The sequence below is a fragment of the Marmota marmota genome, unplaced genomic scaffold (assembly GCF_001458135.2).
Source record: "Marmota marmota marmota unplaced genomic scaffold, marMar, whole genome shotgun sequence".
In the NCBI taxonomy this organism is placed as follows: Eukaryota; Metazoa; Chordata; class Mammalia; order Rodentia; family Sciuridae; genus Marmota; species Marmota marmota.
This window is the reverse complement of record NW_026000136.1, coordinates 2,817,789-2,837,174: the sequence shown is the minus strand read 5'-3', so window position 1 is coordinate 2,837,174 and position 19,386 is coordinate 2,817,789. Positions and strand designations below refer to the sequence as shown.

Genomic DNA, 19,386 nt, shown 5'->3' with positions numbered 1-19,386 from the left:
GAACTCATGATCCTCCTGCCTAAAAGCCTCCCGAGATGCTGGGATTACAGGCGTGCACCACCGTCTCCAGCAGGGCCAGTGGTGAGCCCTCACTTGACATGGCCAGCAAGGTGGCTTCAGTGGCGACTCTCTTGGAGCCACAACATGCAACACCCAGTATGTGACAGACACCAGCAGCTATGCCACCAGGGTCCCCCTCCTCCAACCCTAACCACCACTTCATTTCCTAACCCCAGACCCTTCCGGCCCTCGGTCACATCCGTGGGGCACGTGCGGGGCCCTGGACCCTCAGTGCAGCACACAACGCTGAACGGCGACACCCTCATCACCCAGCTCACCCTGCTGGGGGGCAACGCCCGCGGCAGCTTCATCCACTCGGTCAAGCCGGGCTCCCTGGCCGAGAAGGCAGGACTCCGCGAGGGCCACCAGCTGCTGCTGGTGAGGGGCTGGGTGCTCAGGGCTGTGTGGACAGGGGACAGGGGTGCCTTGGGCCTGGGGGGAGCTGGGAACGGGGAGCTGGAGGGAAGGAGGCCATGCCGTCAGGATCTCGAGCCCTTTCCTCCCCACTCTTCACTGGTCACCTGTGCACACTGGCTCGCTGTGCTCCCGGGAGCTAACAGAGGCGCATGCACCCCTCGTGCTTTCTCCCCCTCACTGGCCCTGAGCTGGGGAGGGTGCTCCGGTGTCCTGTGTAGAGCAGTCTCAGCCCCGTGACTCCACTCATGTGTCTTTGCCACCTAGCTGGAAGGCTGCATCAAAGGCGAGAGGCAGAGTGTCCCCTTGGACGCGTGCACGAAGGAGGAGGCCCGCTGGACCATCCAGAGATGCAGTGGCCCGGTCACCCTGCACTACAAGGTCAACCAAGAAGGTGAGGTCTGGACTGGACCAGCTCCACTCAAAGGCCCCTGACCTTGGGCGAGTGACCTCATCCCCCAGCATTCTACTTGCTCTTTGGTGCATTGGGAAGAAGGAGCCCCTCCTAGCACCATCAGAGGGTCTGATGGGCAGGCCTTAGAGAGGAGGCAGGGACGGCAGATGACCTGCCTGGGGTACCTCCAGATGCCTGCCCATCAGGGTGGACATGGCAGCCCCAGCCTGGTCCAGTTAGCCCCTCCCTTCTGGGTGGAAGTTTCATCTCTTGGGCTTCCCGCTGTGCCACAGGTAGCAGCCCTGGGGTGGCTCTGCTGGGCCAGGCAGGGCCCTGGAGCACATCACAGCCCCCCGGCCCTGTGCCCGTGGTCCCCCAGCCTCAGGGCAGGCGGGCTTCGACCTCCCTTCTGGTGTGGCCCCAGTGGTTTAAACCACGGCACCTCTTGGCCATGCTCCTGGGCAGGGTAAGCTCAGCTTTGTCTTTCCCAGAGTCTGAATTCTTCTCTCACCTCCAGGTTTCCTGCATGATTATCTCTGCAGCTGGGTCTTATTTTTAACTGCAGGCTCATGAATGTTTCAGCAGAGCATAAACAGCCAGCTTCTCCAGCCGCTGTCACGTCCCTTCCCAGAGTGCCCTGCCAGTTCGGGAGTCGATGATGCTGTCCCCAAACAGAGGGCCAAGTAGCCCCACATGTGGGACAGGCTCCTTCCCGGTCCTGTGGCCTGGCCAGCCCCACAGAAAGTCTGTGCCTTGCGCACTGGCCAGCAGCCCCACAGAGTGCGCTGGGAGCCGCGCCCCTAAAAGTTGTGCACAGGGGTGTCCTGCAGCCTGGGACTCCAGGCAGAGCTGGCTCACTGCAGCAGGCTCTAAGATGCACTGCATGAGACCAGGCCCCACCGTGCCCACTCAGCAGGATGCTGACCCAGCTAGCTGAGATGTCCCTGGAATTTGTGATGCAGATACCTGATGAGTTCCCCGGGGCCTGGCTGTTAGAACTGTTAGAACGGCTTTAGCTTCCACCGTGTTATTCGTCATCTGCCTGTGGAGCCAATTTAGAGATTTACATCATGGACTTACATTATGGATATTCACTTAGCGCTTACTGCACTGGCAAAAATTTACTCAGAAGGACAGTGACATTTAAATAAGGTCGAAATGGCATGCAGTATGGTCTTACCAATTTAGAAAACCTATTGGCAGTATCTACCAAAGCAAAATATATAGATACAAAATATGTAGCTACCTGATAACTCCACTTTCAAGTAGATTTCCAAGAGAAGAGAGTACATATGTCCACCAAAAGCAATGTATAAGAGTAACTCATAGCAGTTACTCATAATAGCCCAAACTGCACACAAGAGAATGGAGAAAAGAGGAAGTGTGGAATAGTATACAGCCAGTACACTGCTGCTATGTTGTGACGTTACAGATGAATCTCACAGACATAACATTGAGCATAGTGGCTAAACCAGAATAACTTATACTATTAATCTCTGTTGATATGAAATGAGGTACATCTTAGCAATGGTGTTAGCGTTCAAGATAAAGATAAACCTTAGGAAAAGTATTGACAGAGAGGGTTGTACATTTGTGAAAATGTACTGAATTAAAGATACATGTGGTTTACTGTATATAAGTTATGCATCATTTAAAAATAAAGAATAAAACCAGGCATCATGGTGCACACATGTATAATCCCAACAATTGAGGAGGCTGAGGCAAGATGGCAAGTTTGGCAAAACCCTGACTCAAAAAAAAAAAAAAAAGGGCTGGGGATGTGGCTCAGTGGTTAAGCACCCCTGGGTTCAATCCCCAGTACCAAAAGGATTTAAAAAAAAAAAAGAACCATATAAGGGTGGGGAAGGCATGGAGATTGTAGCAGAAAGCTACTATGGATAATTGTTGCAACTTGGCACACATTGTAGCTCTGAGCTCCCTAGCAGCCAAGACAATAAAGGAAACCCATAAATGCCAAGGCTGCTAAATGCCCAGGGAGTAGGGCTCTTCCCAGCCAGGAGCTCTTGAGAGGAGGGTGCCACACAGGCACATTGTCTGAGGGGGTGGCAGGAAGTAAATCTGCTGCATTTGGGATGTCTGCTTCTTAGGGTACCGGAAGCTACTGAGAGACATGGAGGAGGGTCTGATCACCTCGGGGGACTCGTTCTACATCCGGCTGAACCTGAACATCTGCAGCCAGCTGGACGCCTGCTCCATGTCCCTGAGGTGTGACGACGTCGTGCACGTCAGGGACACCATGTACCAGGACAGGCACGAGTGGCTGTGTGCCCGGGTCGACCCTTTCACGGACCATGACCTGGACACGGGCACCATACCCAGCTACAGCCGGTGAGTCCTGTGCCTGGCGGGGCCTCTGCTCCCAGCCCAGGGGGAGGCGTGGACAGGGCTGGCACTGCCATGATCATCTGCAAGGGGCTTGGGCCTCCAGATGAGAAGACCTCCCCTTTGCCTGCTGAACCGTGGGGCCCCCCTGTGCTCTGGCCCTCCACTGAGCCTCACAGCACCCTCTTTCAGTCTGTGATGACCACACTCTGCCCTTTCCTGTAATCACTCCTCATTGCTGTCCCACGGGCCACAGCCTGGCAGCCACCCTCTCCTTAGCAGTATGACCTGCCCTCTTAGGCCTCAGCACTGCAGTCCCCTCCTGTGACTCCTGAGGCTCTAACACAGCTTCTGAGGCCAGCCCGGCAAGGTGGCCATCAGCAGACCAGACGAGACAGGAGCCCTGGGCCTGTAGGCACGGTCCACACACAGCACCAGCCCCATGCTCTCCCAGGGGTCCCTTGGGCTCAGCCCCTGTGGTCCACACAGGGCTAGGCACACCCTACTCCAGAGCCAGAGCTGGCCCTCGCTCTGTCTTAGCCCCTGAGGCTCCTCCTGTCTGGCCTCCCCAGGGCCCAGCAGCTGCTCCTGGTCAAGCTGCAGCGACTGATGCACCGGGGCAGCCGAGATGAGCCGGACACCACCCACCACACCCTGAGGGCGCTCCGGGTAGGTGTGGCGCAGCCCTGCAGGGTGGCAGGAATGGCCACCTGTTCTAATAGCGTCCCCTGACATTACTGATGAATCCAGGGACTGGGTTCCTCAGGGAGGGACACACACCATCACCCCCAGCCAAGGAGCCCCACCTCCTGTGCCCGCCTTGAGCTCCCACGTTCAAGGGGAGGAGGGTGGCTGCTGGAATGTGCCCTTGCTCTGCGCCTCTGGTCTCTGTGGGAGCAGGTCACCTTCCCTGAGCCTCCCCATCTGCCCCCTGACACCCGACAGGGATGGGGCTCGGGGACAGGTTTCTGCCTCTCTGCAGTGACATTACACTTGCGCATACTGCCAAGCCCGGCTGGGTCTGACTGATGGATAAACTCATTTCAGAACACCCTGCAGCCCGAGGAGCCACTTGCCACCAGCGACCCCCGGGTCAGCCCCCGCCTCTCCAGAGCCAGTTTCCTCTTTGGTCAGCTGCTTCAGGTGAGGGTCACCAGGTGCCTCCCGACTCTCCGGTCATTGCTGTGGCTCTTCCTCCCCCCTAGGAAGAAAGGCCTGTCCCCAAATAGCTGTGCTTCGTGGTTTTACATCACGTGCGATTTTTCACGGTGCCTTACGTCTCCCATCCCAGCTCGCCCTCTTGGGGACAGGTCAGTAAACAGTCTCTGCTTCTTTTAGAAGCAATTCCCATTTTTATTAAAAAAAAAAAAAAAAAAAAAGGTTTCAGGAAACTTATGGCTGAAAGGAGCTTAAGCAACTTGGCTGTCGAAACCTGAGTAGAAAACTCAGAAGTAATGTATCAGGAAAAGAAAATCATTCCAAATATTTCAGCCAGTTCAGGTCCTCAAATTGAGCATTAAATTTATCTGAGCATCCTGGCAGCCAAGGAATAAAGAGAACCCCAGTAGGTTCTTAAACCTTATCCATTTGTGGAAACATTTCAGGTCTTCAGGACCAGAAAAGATTTGTCCCTGTACATCTCAAAAAATAATAATAATAATAATAAAATAAAATTCTCACCTAGATCATTATGTGAGGAATCCTGACCAACACACTGAATGATATCTTCAGAGGTGACTTCACATAAATACAGAAGCACACCTCGTGACTATTTCTTCTGTCACCAGTTGACAGAAGCAAAGAGAATGATAGTAGAGTGTAGCACCAGACACACTCCTGTGGAGGTGCTGCCTGATTAGACCCCAGGGGACGGATGGTGGGGCCCACAGCTCCATCCTGATGTTGGAACAGAGAAGACTCAGAAATGGTTAGCAGAGAGACAGCTAGGTGGGAGGAGGCCCAATCTGAGCGGTCCCAAGGACAAGACCCTGTGAGATGGCACACCATTGTGTCCACACATCTGCAAGGACCTGAAATTAGCTGCCAGCCCCCCTGGATTTGTGTCCCTGCAGAGGGAAGGGCGGGAGAGACCCTAAGGAGTCCTGGGAGTACGGTGTGAGCTTGCCTCTGTGCTCACCTCGGGGCGTCTGGGAATTGTGGACCAAGCAGCGCTCCCCAGAAGGCTTGAGGGTTGTTGGGAGCACAGTGTCAGGGGAGAGGGAGGGTCCAGGGCTCCTCGGCAGCTGGAGCAGGCCAGCCTGAGTGCCAGCAGGGGCTGCCTGCCGATTCCGCGGGGGAAAGTGGGATGGGTCCCCAGATGTTGGGGAGAACTTGGCATCTGCCCACTGCCTAAGGGCACGTACCCAAAAGCTGAAGGATCCTGCCACCTGCTGGGGTGTGTCCTATTTCTAAAGGGGAAGGACACTTGGGCCCCTGGCGAGCCGGGGTTTGCACACCTGTCTGCCTGTCTGTCTAGCCAGAAGCACAAGCCAAGGGATGGTTCTCCCCGCCCTCCCTCTGTCCCTGCAGTTCGTCAGCAGGTCAGAAAACAAGTACAAGCGGATGAACAGCAACGAGCGAGTCCGCATCATCTCAGGGAGCCCTATGGGGAGCCTGGCCCGGTCCTCGCTGGATGCCTCGAAGCTGCTGACCGAAAAGCACGAGGGTGCGTGGAGACCGCCAGGCCCCACCCTGCTGCCCGGCCAGCCCTGGGTCTGCACCGTGCAGGCGCACTGCCCCCCCACACACAGGGCGAGGGCGGGGACCTAGCGGCCTTCTGGGGAGGATGCCTCCAAGCCCAGCTGTGGCTGACCCTCCTCACGGTCACGTCCACCCAGATGCCCATGTTAATCGGAGCTGTTTGCTGGGATGTGTTGATCAATTCCTCTCCCCACTGGGTGCTTTTCGCCATTCGTCAGGCCCATGAGGGGCCACCAGGACCCCGTGCCCATCCCCGGCCCCTCACTGCCTCCCCCGCTAGGCCAGCCTCACTTAAGAAGGGAGGCCAACGCTACCATGCATGTTATCAGGGAAAGGCCAGGGCTCCTCCCCAGGCTGGCCAGGCCAGGCCAGGCCAGGGGACAAAGGAAAGGGACAGGTGTTTGGTTTCAAGAAGTGGGTCCTCAGACTGCTTGGAGCTGGCTTTACAACAGCTGCCCCTGGGGCTCTGCTCTGCTCCCACACCTTGGCTAGAGAGGACTGGAGAAGGCAGATTTGAGGTCGTGTGGTCACTCTGCCTGCAGGCTAAGGCTCCCCAAGTTCTCAGAGACCCCCAAGGTCTTGCTCAGTGACCCTGTCCTCCTGCCATCTGGTGGTCTCCCTTTCTCCCATGCATTCACCCTCCCTCTGCCCAGGCCACCATGCCCTGGCTCTTCTCCTGGTCCCAGTCCATGCCCCTCCTCCAAAATGCCATCATGGACCATCTGCTAAAGCAATCCCTTCCTCCAGAACCAGGCCATGTCATAAACCACCAGGGCTCGTGCGTATGTCCCACACCCCTCTACCTCCCGCAGGGGCACAGTTTCCTGGGAGAGGTTTCTGGGTTCCTGGAGCATCCTGTTGCCCGTGCAAACAGCCCCAGGTGTCCTGACATCCCCAGGAGGCCCCTAGGCTCTGTGGGGCCAGCAGGGGTGCTAGGGCCTCCCTTACACTTCCCCTGGTGGGCAGGGTGGGGCTCTGATGCCAGCCCCTCCTGTCCCCTGCCAGAGATGGACCCCGAGAGCGAGCTCAGCAAGGGCATCAGCCTCATCCCCTACAGCCTGGTGCGTGCCTTCTACTGCGAGCGCCGCAGGCCCGTCCTCTTCACGCCCACCATACTGGCCAAGACGCTGGTGCAGAAGCTGCTCAACTCCGGGGGCGCCATGGAGTTCACGATATGCAAGTCAGGTGAGCCCTAACGGCATCTGCCGCTGGAGTCACCTGTATTTAAAGCACAGATGTCCAGGCCTGCCCAGGACCAGTTAATGTCAGATGTCCAGGGCTTCCTTAAATTAACGTCACAGACCTCACCGTCTTAGCTGTCTCCCAGCACACAGTTCAGAGGCGTTGCTAGCACATCCACACTGTGCAGCCATCTCCACATCCAGAACTCTTCATCTTGCAGACAGAAACTGGCAGGAGGGCAGGGTCACCTTAAGGAGAGCCCCGGTCCCCATCCCAGCCCCAGTGCCTCCCTTTCATCTCTTGTCTGTGATCCAGGATAAGGTACCAAACTCTGTTGCTACATCTGTAAAACCAGGACAATGGCAGCTGCTCCTCCCAGAGGACAGAGGCTCATGGATGGACAGAGCTGGCCCTCAAGCAGCTCCCAGCATAGGTTCCAGGTGGAGCATTAAGGGTCCACTCAGCTTTGAGCACTGGCCGTGCACCTCCTCGCCCATCAAGGCCCCGGTGCCTCCCTTCAAAGCCCAGCAGTTGGGCCTTGCAGCCTTTTGAGGGTGTGCACCTGACCCCTGGGACAGGCCCCTCCAAGGACAGGCTTGAGGAGAAGGACAGCCCTCCCCAAGCACTTATCAGCTGACCTCCAGCCACTGGGAGGCTCTGTGTCCTATTTGAAGATCCCACTGAGCCCTGACCTCTGCAGACATGTCCCATCTTTCCCCTGGTGTCTTCATTGGGCAGGAGGCCAGGCCTCTCCCACTCAACTTCCTGTACCAAGTTTACAGCCTGACCCTGGGGGCTGGTGTGGGATGCCCTAGGCCTGGACTTGACTTAATGCTCCTCCTTCCACAAACAGAGAACCTGAGACCCAGAGAAGTTAGACATGTTTAGAGCCAGGCACCTTGGCACAGGCCTGTCATTCCAGCGACTCAGGAGGCTGAGGCAGGAGCATCTCAAGTTCAAGGCCAATCTCAGCAACTTAACTTGACCGTGTCTCAAAACAAAAAATAAAATAAAATAAAAATAGGACTCCAGATGTAGCCCGGGGGTAGAACACTTGCCTAGCATGTAGGAGGCCCTGGGTTCAACATCCAGCACTGCCAAAAATAAAAAAATAAATAAAAGACATGTTCAGGGTCACCCAACAAGTAGGTGAAGCCTATCTTCTTCCAGGAAGCCTGTCTATACCCCTTCCCCATACCCCTTAATGGTGTCAGGTGATGGGTGGATGGATGGATGGTAGGTGGGTAGATGAATAAGGTGGATGGATGGACAGCCAAATAGGTGGATAGATAGATGGGTGAATGGATGGATGATAGATGGGTGTCTGGTAGGTGGGTGAATGGATAGGTGATGGGTAGATGAATCAATGTGCAAGATTCTTCATGATTGGCACCTGCTGGGCAGAATTGCACCCAGCACCTGAGCTCTTTTGTGCAGTGGAGTTTATTGTCGAGGAGCCAAACACCCGCTCTGTCTTCAAGACGCTTCACAGTCTAGTGAAGGAGACAAGAGTCATTTAACTGTGTGGCTGGAGAGGGACCAGACACCAAGTTCTGTAGAGTCCAGGAGGTGACAGCAAGGCCTGAAGAGACTGATCCACTCAAGACCACCGTGTGCCACCCTCAAGATTGGCCCCTCTCTCTGCAGATATTGTCACAAGAGATGAGTTCCTCAAAAAGCAGAAGACAGAAACCATCATCTACTCCCGGGAGAAGAACCCCAACACCTTTGAATGTATCGTTCCCGCCAACATCGAAGCCGTGGCAGCCAAGGTGAGGGGCTGGGTTGCTACATGGGCCTGGGGCACCCTGGTCATCTCTGGGCGGCCCCAGACCGTGGGTGCAGGTCACTGTCACCTCCCCACGTCCCTCGCTCTGCCCCTCCCTCTTTCCTCCATCCCTGTTTTGTATTTTGGACTCGGCTTCTGCCTTCGGTGGTGTCCTGGTGCGAGTGAGCTGATCTGCATTGTTTGGGGACATGTGTGTCTGGTCATTGTAACAAGGGCCAGGGATAGAGAGCAAGCATGTCAAGGTGTGAGACAGGGCAAGCAACAGGTGACAGCTGTCACATCACCTGACGGGGAGAAAATGGGCCACCAGCAGAGTCACTGGCTACAGGGTAGCAAAGGTGGCCGTGTGGCCCTGGGAGCCAGGTGCCCTTCATTCGTTGGCCTGAGCACTGAGTCTTTTCCCCTCCCAGTGCTTGATGGAAGGAAAGCGCTCAGCCTGCAGCAGCGAGGGCCGGGCTCAGCCCTGGTGGATGGGCCCACGGGGTCCAGGACAGGAGCCCAGCCAGGATCTCAGCGCCACCACCCAGCTGGCTGCTACTCCCGCGCCCACCCCACGGGAAGGCAGAGGCTGAGTTTTGGGGCAGCCTGGGGGATTTGCTGTGTTTTTTAAAGTCTGGGCCAAGCAGCTTTGGAAGTTCTGACAGCAGAGCACAGAGGAAGCAGGCAGGCAGCTGAGCCCACCACGTCCTCTGGCAATCCCATTCCCCAGGACTCAGTGCTGGGGACAGGGGCACATGAGTAGTGGCCAGGAGGGAGCATGGGGCTGCGGGTGCCTCTGGGCCTGGGTGCCTGTCCCTGCATGCTAGACATTCGAGGTTGTGAAACTGCACACTTAGGGCAGTTATATTCCAGCCAGATGTGAATTTAGTGTTTGTTCTGAGGTGATTGATGCCTTCAGCAAGCCCTGGATTGTCCTTTGGCATGGGCCCTTCAGAGGCTCCTACCCACCAGCCTGGACTTTTTTTTTTTTTGGTACCAAGGATTGAACCCAGGGGTGATTAACCACTGAGCCACATCCCAGCCCTTTTCATGAATTTTTTTAAATTTTGAGACAGGTTCTCGCTAAGTTGCTTAGGGCCTCGTTAAGTTGCTGAGGCTGGCCTTGAACTTGTGATCCTCCTGCCTCCACCTCCTGAGCCACTGGGATTACAGGTGTGCACCACCACACCACCCCCGGCTCCTACCTTGCCTTTCCGGTGTCCCCCAGCCTGGAAGACCGGCTGGCATGGCTGGTATTTTGTTGAAACCATCCTGGGTCCTGGTCCCTGCCAGTGCATCACCCTGTAACCTTGGTTACTCCCTGGTTCAGCCGGTGGCGCTCAGCACTGTCATGGCCCTGGCATCTGTCCAGTGAAGCCTGGCCCTGCTCCTGGGCCCTGCTCCTGGCACCATAGAGGCTTGGGCGGGCGGGAAGGGGCACTGCTGATTGGCGGCTTGCTGCATTCACAGAATAAGCACTGCTTGCTGGAGGCGGGCATCAGCTGCGTGCGAGACCTGATCAAGTGCAAGATCTACCCCATCGTGCTCTTCATCCGGGTGTCTGAGAAGAACACCAAGAGGTTCAGGTAGGCTCCGAGACCTGCCCCTCTCCCTCACAGCCTGCCCCACCTCCTTGTCTCCCTGGCATGCCCTGTCCCTCCATACATCCCTTCAGTAAGTCCTCATCCAGGACAAGACCCCAATCCATGGCAAAGGACACAGCTGGTAAGGACAGGTACTAGGAGGACCCCCAAGGGAGACCTTGCAGGTGAGCCATCCAGACCCTATGCAGCTGCAGGGACAGTTAGCGAGTGGGCAGTGGTCGGAGAAGGTCCAGACCACATGGAGCTTATCGGCCACAAGAAGGAAGGATGTGGCCTCTAATTCAAGAAGGAAGGATGTGGCCTCTAATTCCGAGGGAGACAGGAAGCCACTGAGGTTCTGGGCAGAGCCCGACAGTCTAATTCAGGATGTAAACGGCTCCTCTCCGTGCCTCTGTTGAAACACACAGTAGGATAACCCAGGCCAGGAGGATAGTGGGGGCCGAGACTCTGGGCAGGAGGGGACGAGAAAGTGGCTGTGGCCAAGCACTGTGGCGCACACCTGTAATCCCAACAGCTTGGGAGGCTGAGGCAGGAGAATCACTAGTTCAAAGCCAGCCTCAGCAACTTAGGGAGAGCCTGTCTCATAATAAAATATAAAAAGGGCTGGGGACATGGCTCTGTGGTTAAGTACCCCTGAGTTTGATCCTTGGTGCCAAAAAAAAAAAAAGAAAGAACAACAACAAAGAAAGTGATTCTGGATCCTGCCCAGCATTGAGCCTGGAGAATTTGCCACAGGGTCAGCTGTGAGGTTGGACAGGAAGCCAGGGTGGTGCTGGCATCATCTAGGGTCCCCGCCTGCCTCCAGGCAGCTGCAGAACAAGCCTAGTGACCATAGTAACAGGCCCTGGAGGATCCATCAGTGAATGGCTGAGACAGGAATCACTCACTGTTGGGAAAGTGGAACTCGCACACCTCTCTGCTTCTGGAGGCTCTCTCGGGAATGGGCAGACAGTTGTGCAAACCCCTGGGCTGGCCTTTGTCCCCTACCATGGGGATCCAGCCCCACAGCCTCCCCCACAGCCCCTGTGGGTCTCCCCTACCAGGAAGCTGCTGCCCCGGCCGGAGACGGAGGAGGAATTCCTGCGCGTGTGCCGGCTGAAGGAGAAGGAGCTGGAGGCCCTGCCCTGCCTCTACGCCACGGTGGAGGCTGAGATGTGGGGCAACCTGGAGGAGCTGCTGCGCGTCATCAAGGACAAGATTGGCGAGGAGCAGCGCAAGACCATCTGGGTGGACGAGGACCAGCTGTGAGGCCCAGCGCCCCGAGTCTGAGCAGTGCCGCAGGAGACGAGGGGGCATCCCGCTGCCCCAGCCTGGGGCCGTGTGCTGGTGTCCCTCCAGGGAGCCCTGGGTGCAGACGCAGCCAGGGACAGACACAGCTGGGGAGGTGCAGGGCATAGCCGTTCCATCCGAGGCCGTCCTGCCCAGTGGTCAGGCCCTGCTGACATTAGCAGAGGGACTGCCCGAGGCCAGCAGGCCCCTCAGAAACCAGAGCAGCAGGTGAATGTAATACGTAACGCATGGGACAGGTGTGCTACCCTAGGGCAGAGCCCGGCAAGCAGGGCGGCTGCCAGCCCTGGGCACAAGCATCCTCCTGGGCAGGACAGGTCTGGGGGAGCCAACATGTGCCACGTGGTTATTTTTCTTGCATTAAAATTTCTAGTCCTTTTATTCATTTAAAAAAAATTTTTTTAAATTTAAATGTTTCAGAGGTTAGTCCCTCACGGTTTTCCTCAGTGGAACACCACTCCCAGCAAGCTCAGCATAGGCACAGAAATGGCTCAGGCCCTGCGTTCAGGTACTGGGTGCAGGACGGTGGCCTTGTCCCCTGGACACTCCTGATTCACAGCCAGGTTTGGGTGTCCTCACTTAGAGCACCTGCCTGGACTCAGGGCATCCTGGTCTGGAGAGTGCAGGGTCCTCTCTGGGAAGGACCCAGCTTCCCACAGGTGGCCCAGAAGGACTGAGGCCATGCTCCTCCTCAGAGAGTCACCACCAGCATCTTTGTCCTCTGCATTTGCTGTTCCTGCATCCTGGGGTTCAGGAGGGGTCTGGGGGTGAGGCCCTCCAGTGGGCTTGCTCCCCCCGGGCCCAGGAGCTGGAGGTGCAAGAGGGCAGCTCTTCCCATCACTGTCAGCAGCTAATGCCCTGCAGTTCTGAACCTGACTGGGCACAACCACACCGGGCCAGGTGGTGTCCTCGGCTGAGCAGGGAGTGGGCAGGAACTAGGGGAACGACTGCGAGTAGACAACCCAGCATCCCCATTGCCTCCCTAACAGAATCCTGATTTTATTCTGAGAATCTGTGTGCACAGCTAAATATCCATACGTCCCAGCTTTCCTTGTAGCTAAGGTTCATCAAGGAAACAAGGAAAGATTTGGGGGAAAAACAAGACAAAGAGTTCCTCCCTCCAGTTTTCTGCCCGCAATGCAGACATGATGACCGGAGCCCCAGCAGTCATCTTGGAATTTTGAGGTGACCACGTAAATGGGTGGAACCGAAAGATAGAAGGAGACAGAGTCACTGGTGACACCAGAGAGCCCAGGACCCAGCGCTGCCCAGGTTTCTTTTACATGGGACAGAAATCAATTTTTATCTTGTGTTAAGTGGCTATTTCAGTTCTCCATTACCCGTAGCCTAGAGCAATTCCTAACAGACACAGGAAACCCCCTTTTCTTTACGATTGCAAATGCCATGGGTTGATCTTCTGCTAGGTTTTTGCCACATAATCAAGATAGGATTTGTTCATAGAAGAACTGTATTAATAAATATCTCCTCCTAAAAAACAGTCCTGCGCAGCCTACAGCAATTTCTGGCATTTTGGCTCTCAGAAGACGAATTAGCCCTGCAAAGGCTGGGAGATGGGAATGGATGGGTGGGGCAGGTCGCAGGAGGGTGCCTGGGTCTCTCTTCCCTCCCTGGGTTTCCATCCCTCCACCCCTGAGTCTGGGACCTTTAAAACCAAAACCAACCCCCCCCTGACCCCCACAGCCAGCCAGAGCTTCATTTTCCAAAACAGCCCCTGCACTCAAGCTGGGTGCTCTGGGTCTGCACAGGCGGGGACCCTGAGGTCCAGCTGCAGTTACTTAAGGCGCTAGATACCGCCAGGCGCCTTGTCAAAGCCTGAAGTTAAACAGTAAATTTCCCCCAAGCCGAGGCCATCGCATTTCCACTTAGAAGCTGTNCATAGCGTTTGGGAGGCCCAGGGTGAAGGGGGGCTGCGCTGGGGAAAGATCTGGAAAGACGACAGAGGGGTTTGCCTTCCAGCTCCAGAGGGCAGGGCATGGGCCAGATACACCCTAGCAAGGGGAGAGGGCAGGAGGGTCTGCAGATGTCAGGCGCTGCCCCCACTGAAGCTGAACCTGGGCTCTGATTCCACCTCAAACCCCAGGAACCAAAACTGAGCAACAGGAAGTGCCCCCGCCCCACCCCCCATCCTGGCTGTGGTCACCCACCCAGCAGCAGGTCAGCAGGTTGCTGGGGAAAGCAGAAGAGAGGCCCTGAGAGGGATTCTGACCACATGGGGCTGTCATGAGATTAGAGGAAGCCACAAGTAGACACCTGCCCCAGCCCAGCCCCAGTGGCTGTGGGACATGGGGACATCGAGCCTGTCATCTCTCAAGCCAGCAATGGAACACACACCCTTCCATCATAGAAGTCACAAGTCCAAACTGCAGGGATGGGGGACCTCTGAGAGGAGGGTGGGGTGGCAAGATTTTGTTCTTGTTTGAAAATGCATAGATAGCCAGGTGCGGTGGCACAGGACTGTAATCCCAGTGGCTCCAGAGGCTGAGGCAGGAGGATCACGAATTCAAAGCCAGCCTCAGCAACAGTGAGGCATTAAGCCACTCAGTGAGACCCTGCTTCTAAATAAAATACGAAATAGGGCTGGGGATGTGGTTTAGTGGCTGAGTGCCCCTGAGTTCAATCCCCGGTACCAAAGAGAGAGAGAGAGAGAGAAATTCTGTAAAATGGGCCCACGGTGCTGACCCCCACATGCTTTCTTTTCCAAGAAGAAATTTACCTGCAGCCCTGCCTGGCCTCAGTGGACAGGATATGTCACATTTCTCAGCAAACTACCTGTTCACTGTAGGAGAAATGCAGGCCAAAATTAACGTTGATAAGAGGAACCCAAGTTACCCTGAAGGGGGAGACTTTGGTGACCAGATCCTGAAACTCTGGGAGATAAGGGTAGTTCCTTTTAACCTTAAAATCTGTAAGAATGTGTGGTTAAGAATCCTGTTAGAACCAGTCAGTGTGGACCAAGGTGATGTAGAGTTGCCATGACAGTGGGGACTTGAAAGTCTGATGTTACCCTGCTGTCAGTCAAAAGTCAAGAGGTGGACCTGGGAGGGACTCTCTGGAAACTTCTCTGGGATCCTCAATAAAATGGGAGTGCCAGAGACGCATGCTGTCCCTCTCCTCTCTGAGAAGACCCACTCTCCCCCTTGAGAATGTCCCCTTTCCCCTTTCCTAGCCCTTCAATAAACCCCTGCCTGTTGCTCTGAGTGACACATCTGAAATCTTTCTGACTTAATCACAGGAATCTGGGTTTGAGGAGGGGGGTCTTCATGGTGCCTCAGTTTCTCAGAGGGCCCCAGCTCTGTGAAAAGTTGAGGCTGGGACCTCCACCTCTCCTAGACACAGACTGAGCTCCTCCTCCTCCTCCTCTGCACTGAGGGACACCAGTCCACCCACTAACACCCAGCTCAGCCCTCAGTGGCTCCCCAGGCCAGAACCAGGCTCCCCTCCTTGTCTCTCCTTCCCTCGGTGCTCCCTCCAGGCCTCACCCTGTCACCCTCTGTCACCCACCCTATTGATTGATCTCTTAACTCTCTGCCCCATCCCTTCTCTTCCCCAACCCCAGCCACCCCTGGGACCACAAAGACACCCTTCATGCCACCCACCACTCCCCGCCACCATCTTGCTCTCCTCTGGCTTCTGGGCTACACACACGCTGTCCCTCTTCTCAGCACCTGGGGTGGCCTGCCCCCACCTGGGCTGAGACACACCCTGGGCCACAACCCCTACTGAACGGCCTTCTTGCTGTCTCCTCTGGACCATGAGTGTCACGGGGTGTGGGGCTCGTGGGCCTGCTCACCCCTCACGCCAGTGCCTTGGTTAGGGACGCCCACCTCTGCCACTCAGAAGGTCAGGCATGCAGGCAGGCACAGCACGGCTGGGCGACCCCAGTTCTCAAGATGACTGCAAAGGTCACTGGTGGCTCTGGACAAAGTCACCAGGGGGACACAGGGAACCTGGAAGGCCACCCACAAACAAGCCACGGGGCCAGCCAGATTCCAGCGAGAGGGCAGCACACCCACGTGGGGTGGTTCCGGGGTCTGCAACCTGTCCAACCTGCCTCACCCCAGGTCCCTCCTGCAGGAAGAAGCAGAGTTGGTGACCTCAGCCAACACAGAGCTGCAGCTGCTCCCCACAGACCCCCTCCTGGCTCACGGCACCTGCTCTAAGGCCCACCTGCCGACCGGTGACCCCCAGGGTGCAGATGCAGGCTCAGGGCTGCCGGGCCTTGGGACGGGCAGTGGGGAAGGAGAGAAGGCCCCGCCCAGGGAGCACTGAACAGCCCATGGCTGCTGGCTTTGCCAGCAGGTGCAGAACCCTGCTCTGCAAGCTGCGGAGACACCGGTGATGCTGCCCCAGTGTCCACCGTAGGGGCCACAAGCCACACACGGCTACTTCAATTAAACTGATTAAAAGTAAATAGAATTGAAAACCCAGTTCCCCAGTCACCCTTGAAAGTCTGATGTCACCCTCTCAAAGTTTAGCAGCTTACGGGTCTCATTCAGCTCCACTGAGCAGAGGAGACGAAACAGTTCCATGTGGCAGAAAGTCCCAGGGGACAGAGCTGCACGAGATGGATGCTGAGACCTTGCCATGAGCCCAGCACAGGCCCAGCTCCTGGAACCCAGAGATTTATCACCACAGTCCCTATTCTCAGGGTGCTGGCTTCTTGCTGGCCATGTTAGGTAAGTCAGTGCTTTGCCATCAGAGTTGTTCCTGGACCAGCAGGAAGGTCAACAACCGAAGTGGACCAGGCTAAGGCAATAAGGACAGTTGGGGACCATGGCAAGTGGGCAAGCAAACAATCCATCTACAAGGGGCAGCTGGTAGTTAAGCCCCAAATGCTTAGTGCCCTGCAGGATGAAGGCCTTGTCTTGCCAGACTGATTGTTGGAGAAAATTGTTGGTTTTCTATGTCAGCCTGGTTGCCTTATCAGTACAAGATGGCTGCCACAGATCCAGGCATCACATCCTCACATAATTGTACGTCAAGCAGGAAGAGAGAAATAGAGGGCCACCTCCACTTTTAGTGCTTCTTTGTCAGGGAAGACTAAGCTTGTCAGTTGCCCTCATCATCCTTCCCCACATCTCATTGGTCAGAACTGAGTCACATGTCCACCTTGGACCAACCACTGATAAGAGGAATGAGATGGCCATGATTGGCTTTAACCAAATGCAATCCCACCCCATGCACCTGGCTGGGTTGATGGGGTCGGTGCCCCAGGTGCTCCCGGGAGCTCTCTAGGGCTCTGTTCTTGGGATCCGGGCTTGCTCAGGGCCTGTCTCGTTCTCCCAGGCCTTGGCTGACCAACACACTGAGGAGGAGAGAAGAAAAAAGCCCAAGCAAATCACAGAGGACCTGAAACCACACATCAGCTGCCCAGAGCCAGCCTGTGCGGGGAGCGCCCCACCCACGGCCCTCCCTTGACTCCCACCTCACTTTTCTCCTGATTTAAGTGTTTCATCAAATTTTTATTCATTAAAACAAAAACTTAGAAAGCAGAGGTCACTCTGCCCCCAGCATCTCACAGCACCTCTGGGGAGCTGGACCTGAATGGCCTCCCCCAAGAGGTCGATACCGCCCGACTGCACCTGCCCTGGCACCTTGCCTGACCTCTCCTCAGAGCCTGCTTCTGTGACTCCAGCCCTGCTGCAACCCCATTGATTTCCCCTCACATCCCATTACCGTGATTTATGCACGTGGCCTCTGAGCACCGGCTTCAGGTGAGGGATGGGGATTGACCCTCCCTGGGCTTGGGCCTCAAAGACTACCCCCCCAGTCCAGCTGAGAGTCATCTCCCCACCTCTCCATGCTGGGCTCACGGTGGTGTTCCCAAACCCGGCACCTCTCTGTTCCCATGGTAACCGCCACCCTTATTTTGTAGATGGGGAAGTTGAGGCTGGGGAGAGGGTCTCACAGCTGGGAAGAGTCAGCTGAGTTTGAAGAAGGGGACCTGGGGGAACATCTCCCCCAGCTGTCCCCCCCCCCAGGGGCTTCCCTGGTGCAGGTCCGGCAGGGGCAGGGTTAGCCCCTCTCCAGGTGGAGGTGGAGCTCAGACAAGACCCAGGAGGACAGGAGTGGCCAGGAAGGAGAAGGGTGGCCACCAACGCAGAGGGGCCATAAGTACCGGACACAGGTAGGAACTGAGCTCTGCCCTGGGTCACTTCCACTGCCTCTTCTCTGGGCTGACCCCAGCACCCAGCAGTCAGCCCCACTGAGGGTCCCCAGCAACCCTCACTATGTGTATTCCCCCTGCTGCCAAAAACCCCAGTGTCCCCAGGCTCCTGGGTGTCACAAGATGACCCCATTGCAAGGCTGTCAGTTCCCACAGCAGGAAGCCTGGGCTCTTGGGCATGCACAGGGGTGGCAGCTGCAGGGGTGAGGGTGGGGGCGTGGGGAGAGGAGCGCCCGGCTCTCTGGTTGGTTTGGACACTGAATCAGGTGTTAGTGAATAAGGGGGTCCAGGGCTCGTGCCCACCCCCCTCACTTGGCTTTGAAACCTTGGGTGCCTGGCCAAACATTGTACTGAGAGTTTCCACCCAGACTGGGGTGACTGGAAATGAATCCAATACAGGGATTTTTTCTTATTTCATGCCATGTTTGGTTCTGAATCTGGGGTGACTCCCAGCTTGTCTGATGGACTGGGACGTGAAGGTGGGCACCGGGCTCTTTATCTCTATATCTGAGAGAGGAAGGAAGAAGGAGAGAGGAAAGGGGAGGAGAGAACCAGGAAGGGGAAGAGGGAGAGAGACCGAGAGAGACCCTATTCTTGAGCATAGGATTGGTTCCATCTGCCTCGTCCCCAGCTCAAGGACAGCACAGGGTGGACATTAAGCATCCTGGTGACAGCAGAGCCAACCTTGGCTGTGCGTGGCCTTGCCATAGGAAGTCTTCAGGCATCTGTAGGGCAGTGGAGCTGGGAAATGCTTGAGATGTGAGACCATGGGGATTCCAGGGATGGAAAAAGGGACATCTGAATTCCAAGACCTGTTTCTGCAACCCCCTGTCCCTCACCTGTCAAGTCGGGGTGACATGCCGCATGGGGTTGCTGCAAGGACCCAGTGAGTTCATGCAGGTGGATCCCCAGATTGGCATCTCCCACTTGGAAACTGCCAGTCTAGCAAAACCAGGACCCCTTGGCCTCTGCTTGAATTTCCCCCAAATTAGATGTCCAAAACCAAGTAAGCTTCATGCCCAGCAGCCAGCCCTCTGCTCTACCTGACATGGACCCATCCGCCCCCCCCACCAGCCACTCAAGCAAGGAGCCTCCAGCTCAGCCTCAGGTCCTCTCTCCAGCCTCTCCACTGCCCAACCGCGTGGCCCTGGCTGGTCTTCTGCACCCGCTCCGGCTAGTGCCAAATCAGCCAGCATCAATGCAAACCTATTTTTAAAATGTGAACCTCTGGCATCTGAAATCCCCAATCCCCCCCCGACTCTCAAAAGAACATTTTATAGGTGCATTAAAATTACCCAGTATAGTGGGGTTCGTTGGTACATATCTGTATGTGCACATCATGTGACAATATAACTCGGTCACTTTCATTCCCCGGCCCCTCCCCCTCTCCTCCCTCCCCCCTTGCACATGTCTCCTTCTCTTCTACTGGCCTCCCCTCTATCAAAAT

The 19,386-nt window shown here is 56.1% G+C and overlaps 1 protein-coding gene across 2 annotated transcripts in view; it reads left to right on the top strand.

Moving 5' to 3' along the window:
* Positions 1-13,250, top strand: part of Card11 (caspase recruitment domain family member 11) — a 57,525-nt gene extending 44,275 nt beyond the window's left edge. For both annotated transcript variants that reach the window (XM_015502007.2, XM_015502006.2), the window contains exons 17-26: positions 237-438; positions 742-868; positions 2,977-3,217; positions 3,784-3,880; positions 4,259-4,354; positions 5,741-5,876; positions 6,917-7,096; positions 8,741-8,865; positions 10,332-10,447; positions 11,509-13,250. In XM_015502007.2, coding sequence (XP_015357493.1) covers positions 237-438; positions 742-868; positions 2,977-3,217; positions 3,784-3,880; positions 4,259-4,354; positions 5,741-5,876; positions 6,917-7,096; positions 8,741-8,865; positions 10,332-10,447; positions 11,509-11,713 — 1,525 coding nt within the window. In that variant the 3' untranslated portion in view covers positions 11,714-13,250. The remainder of the gene's footprint in view (positions 1-236; positions 439-741; positions 869-2,976; positions 3,218-3,783; positions 3,881-4,258; positions 4,355-5,740; positions 5,877-6,916; positions 7,097-8,740; positions 8,866-10,331; positions 10,448-11,508) is intronic.
* Positions 13,251-19,386: the final 6,136 nt, after the last annotated feature.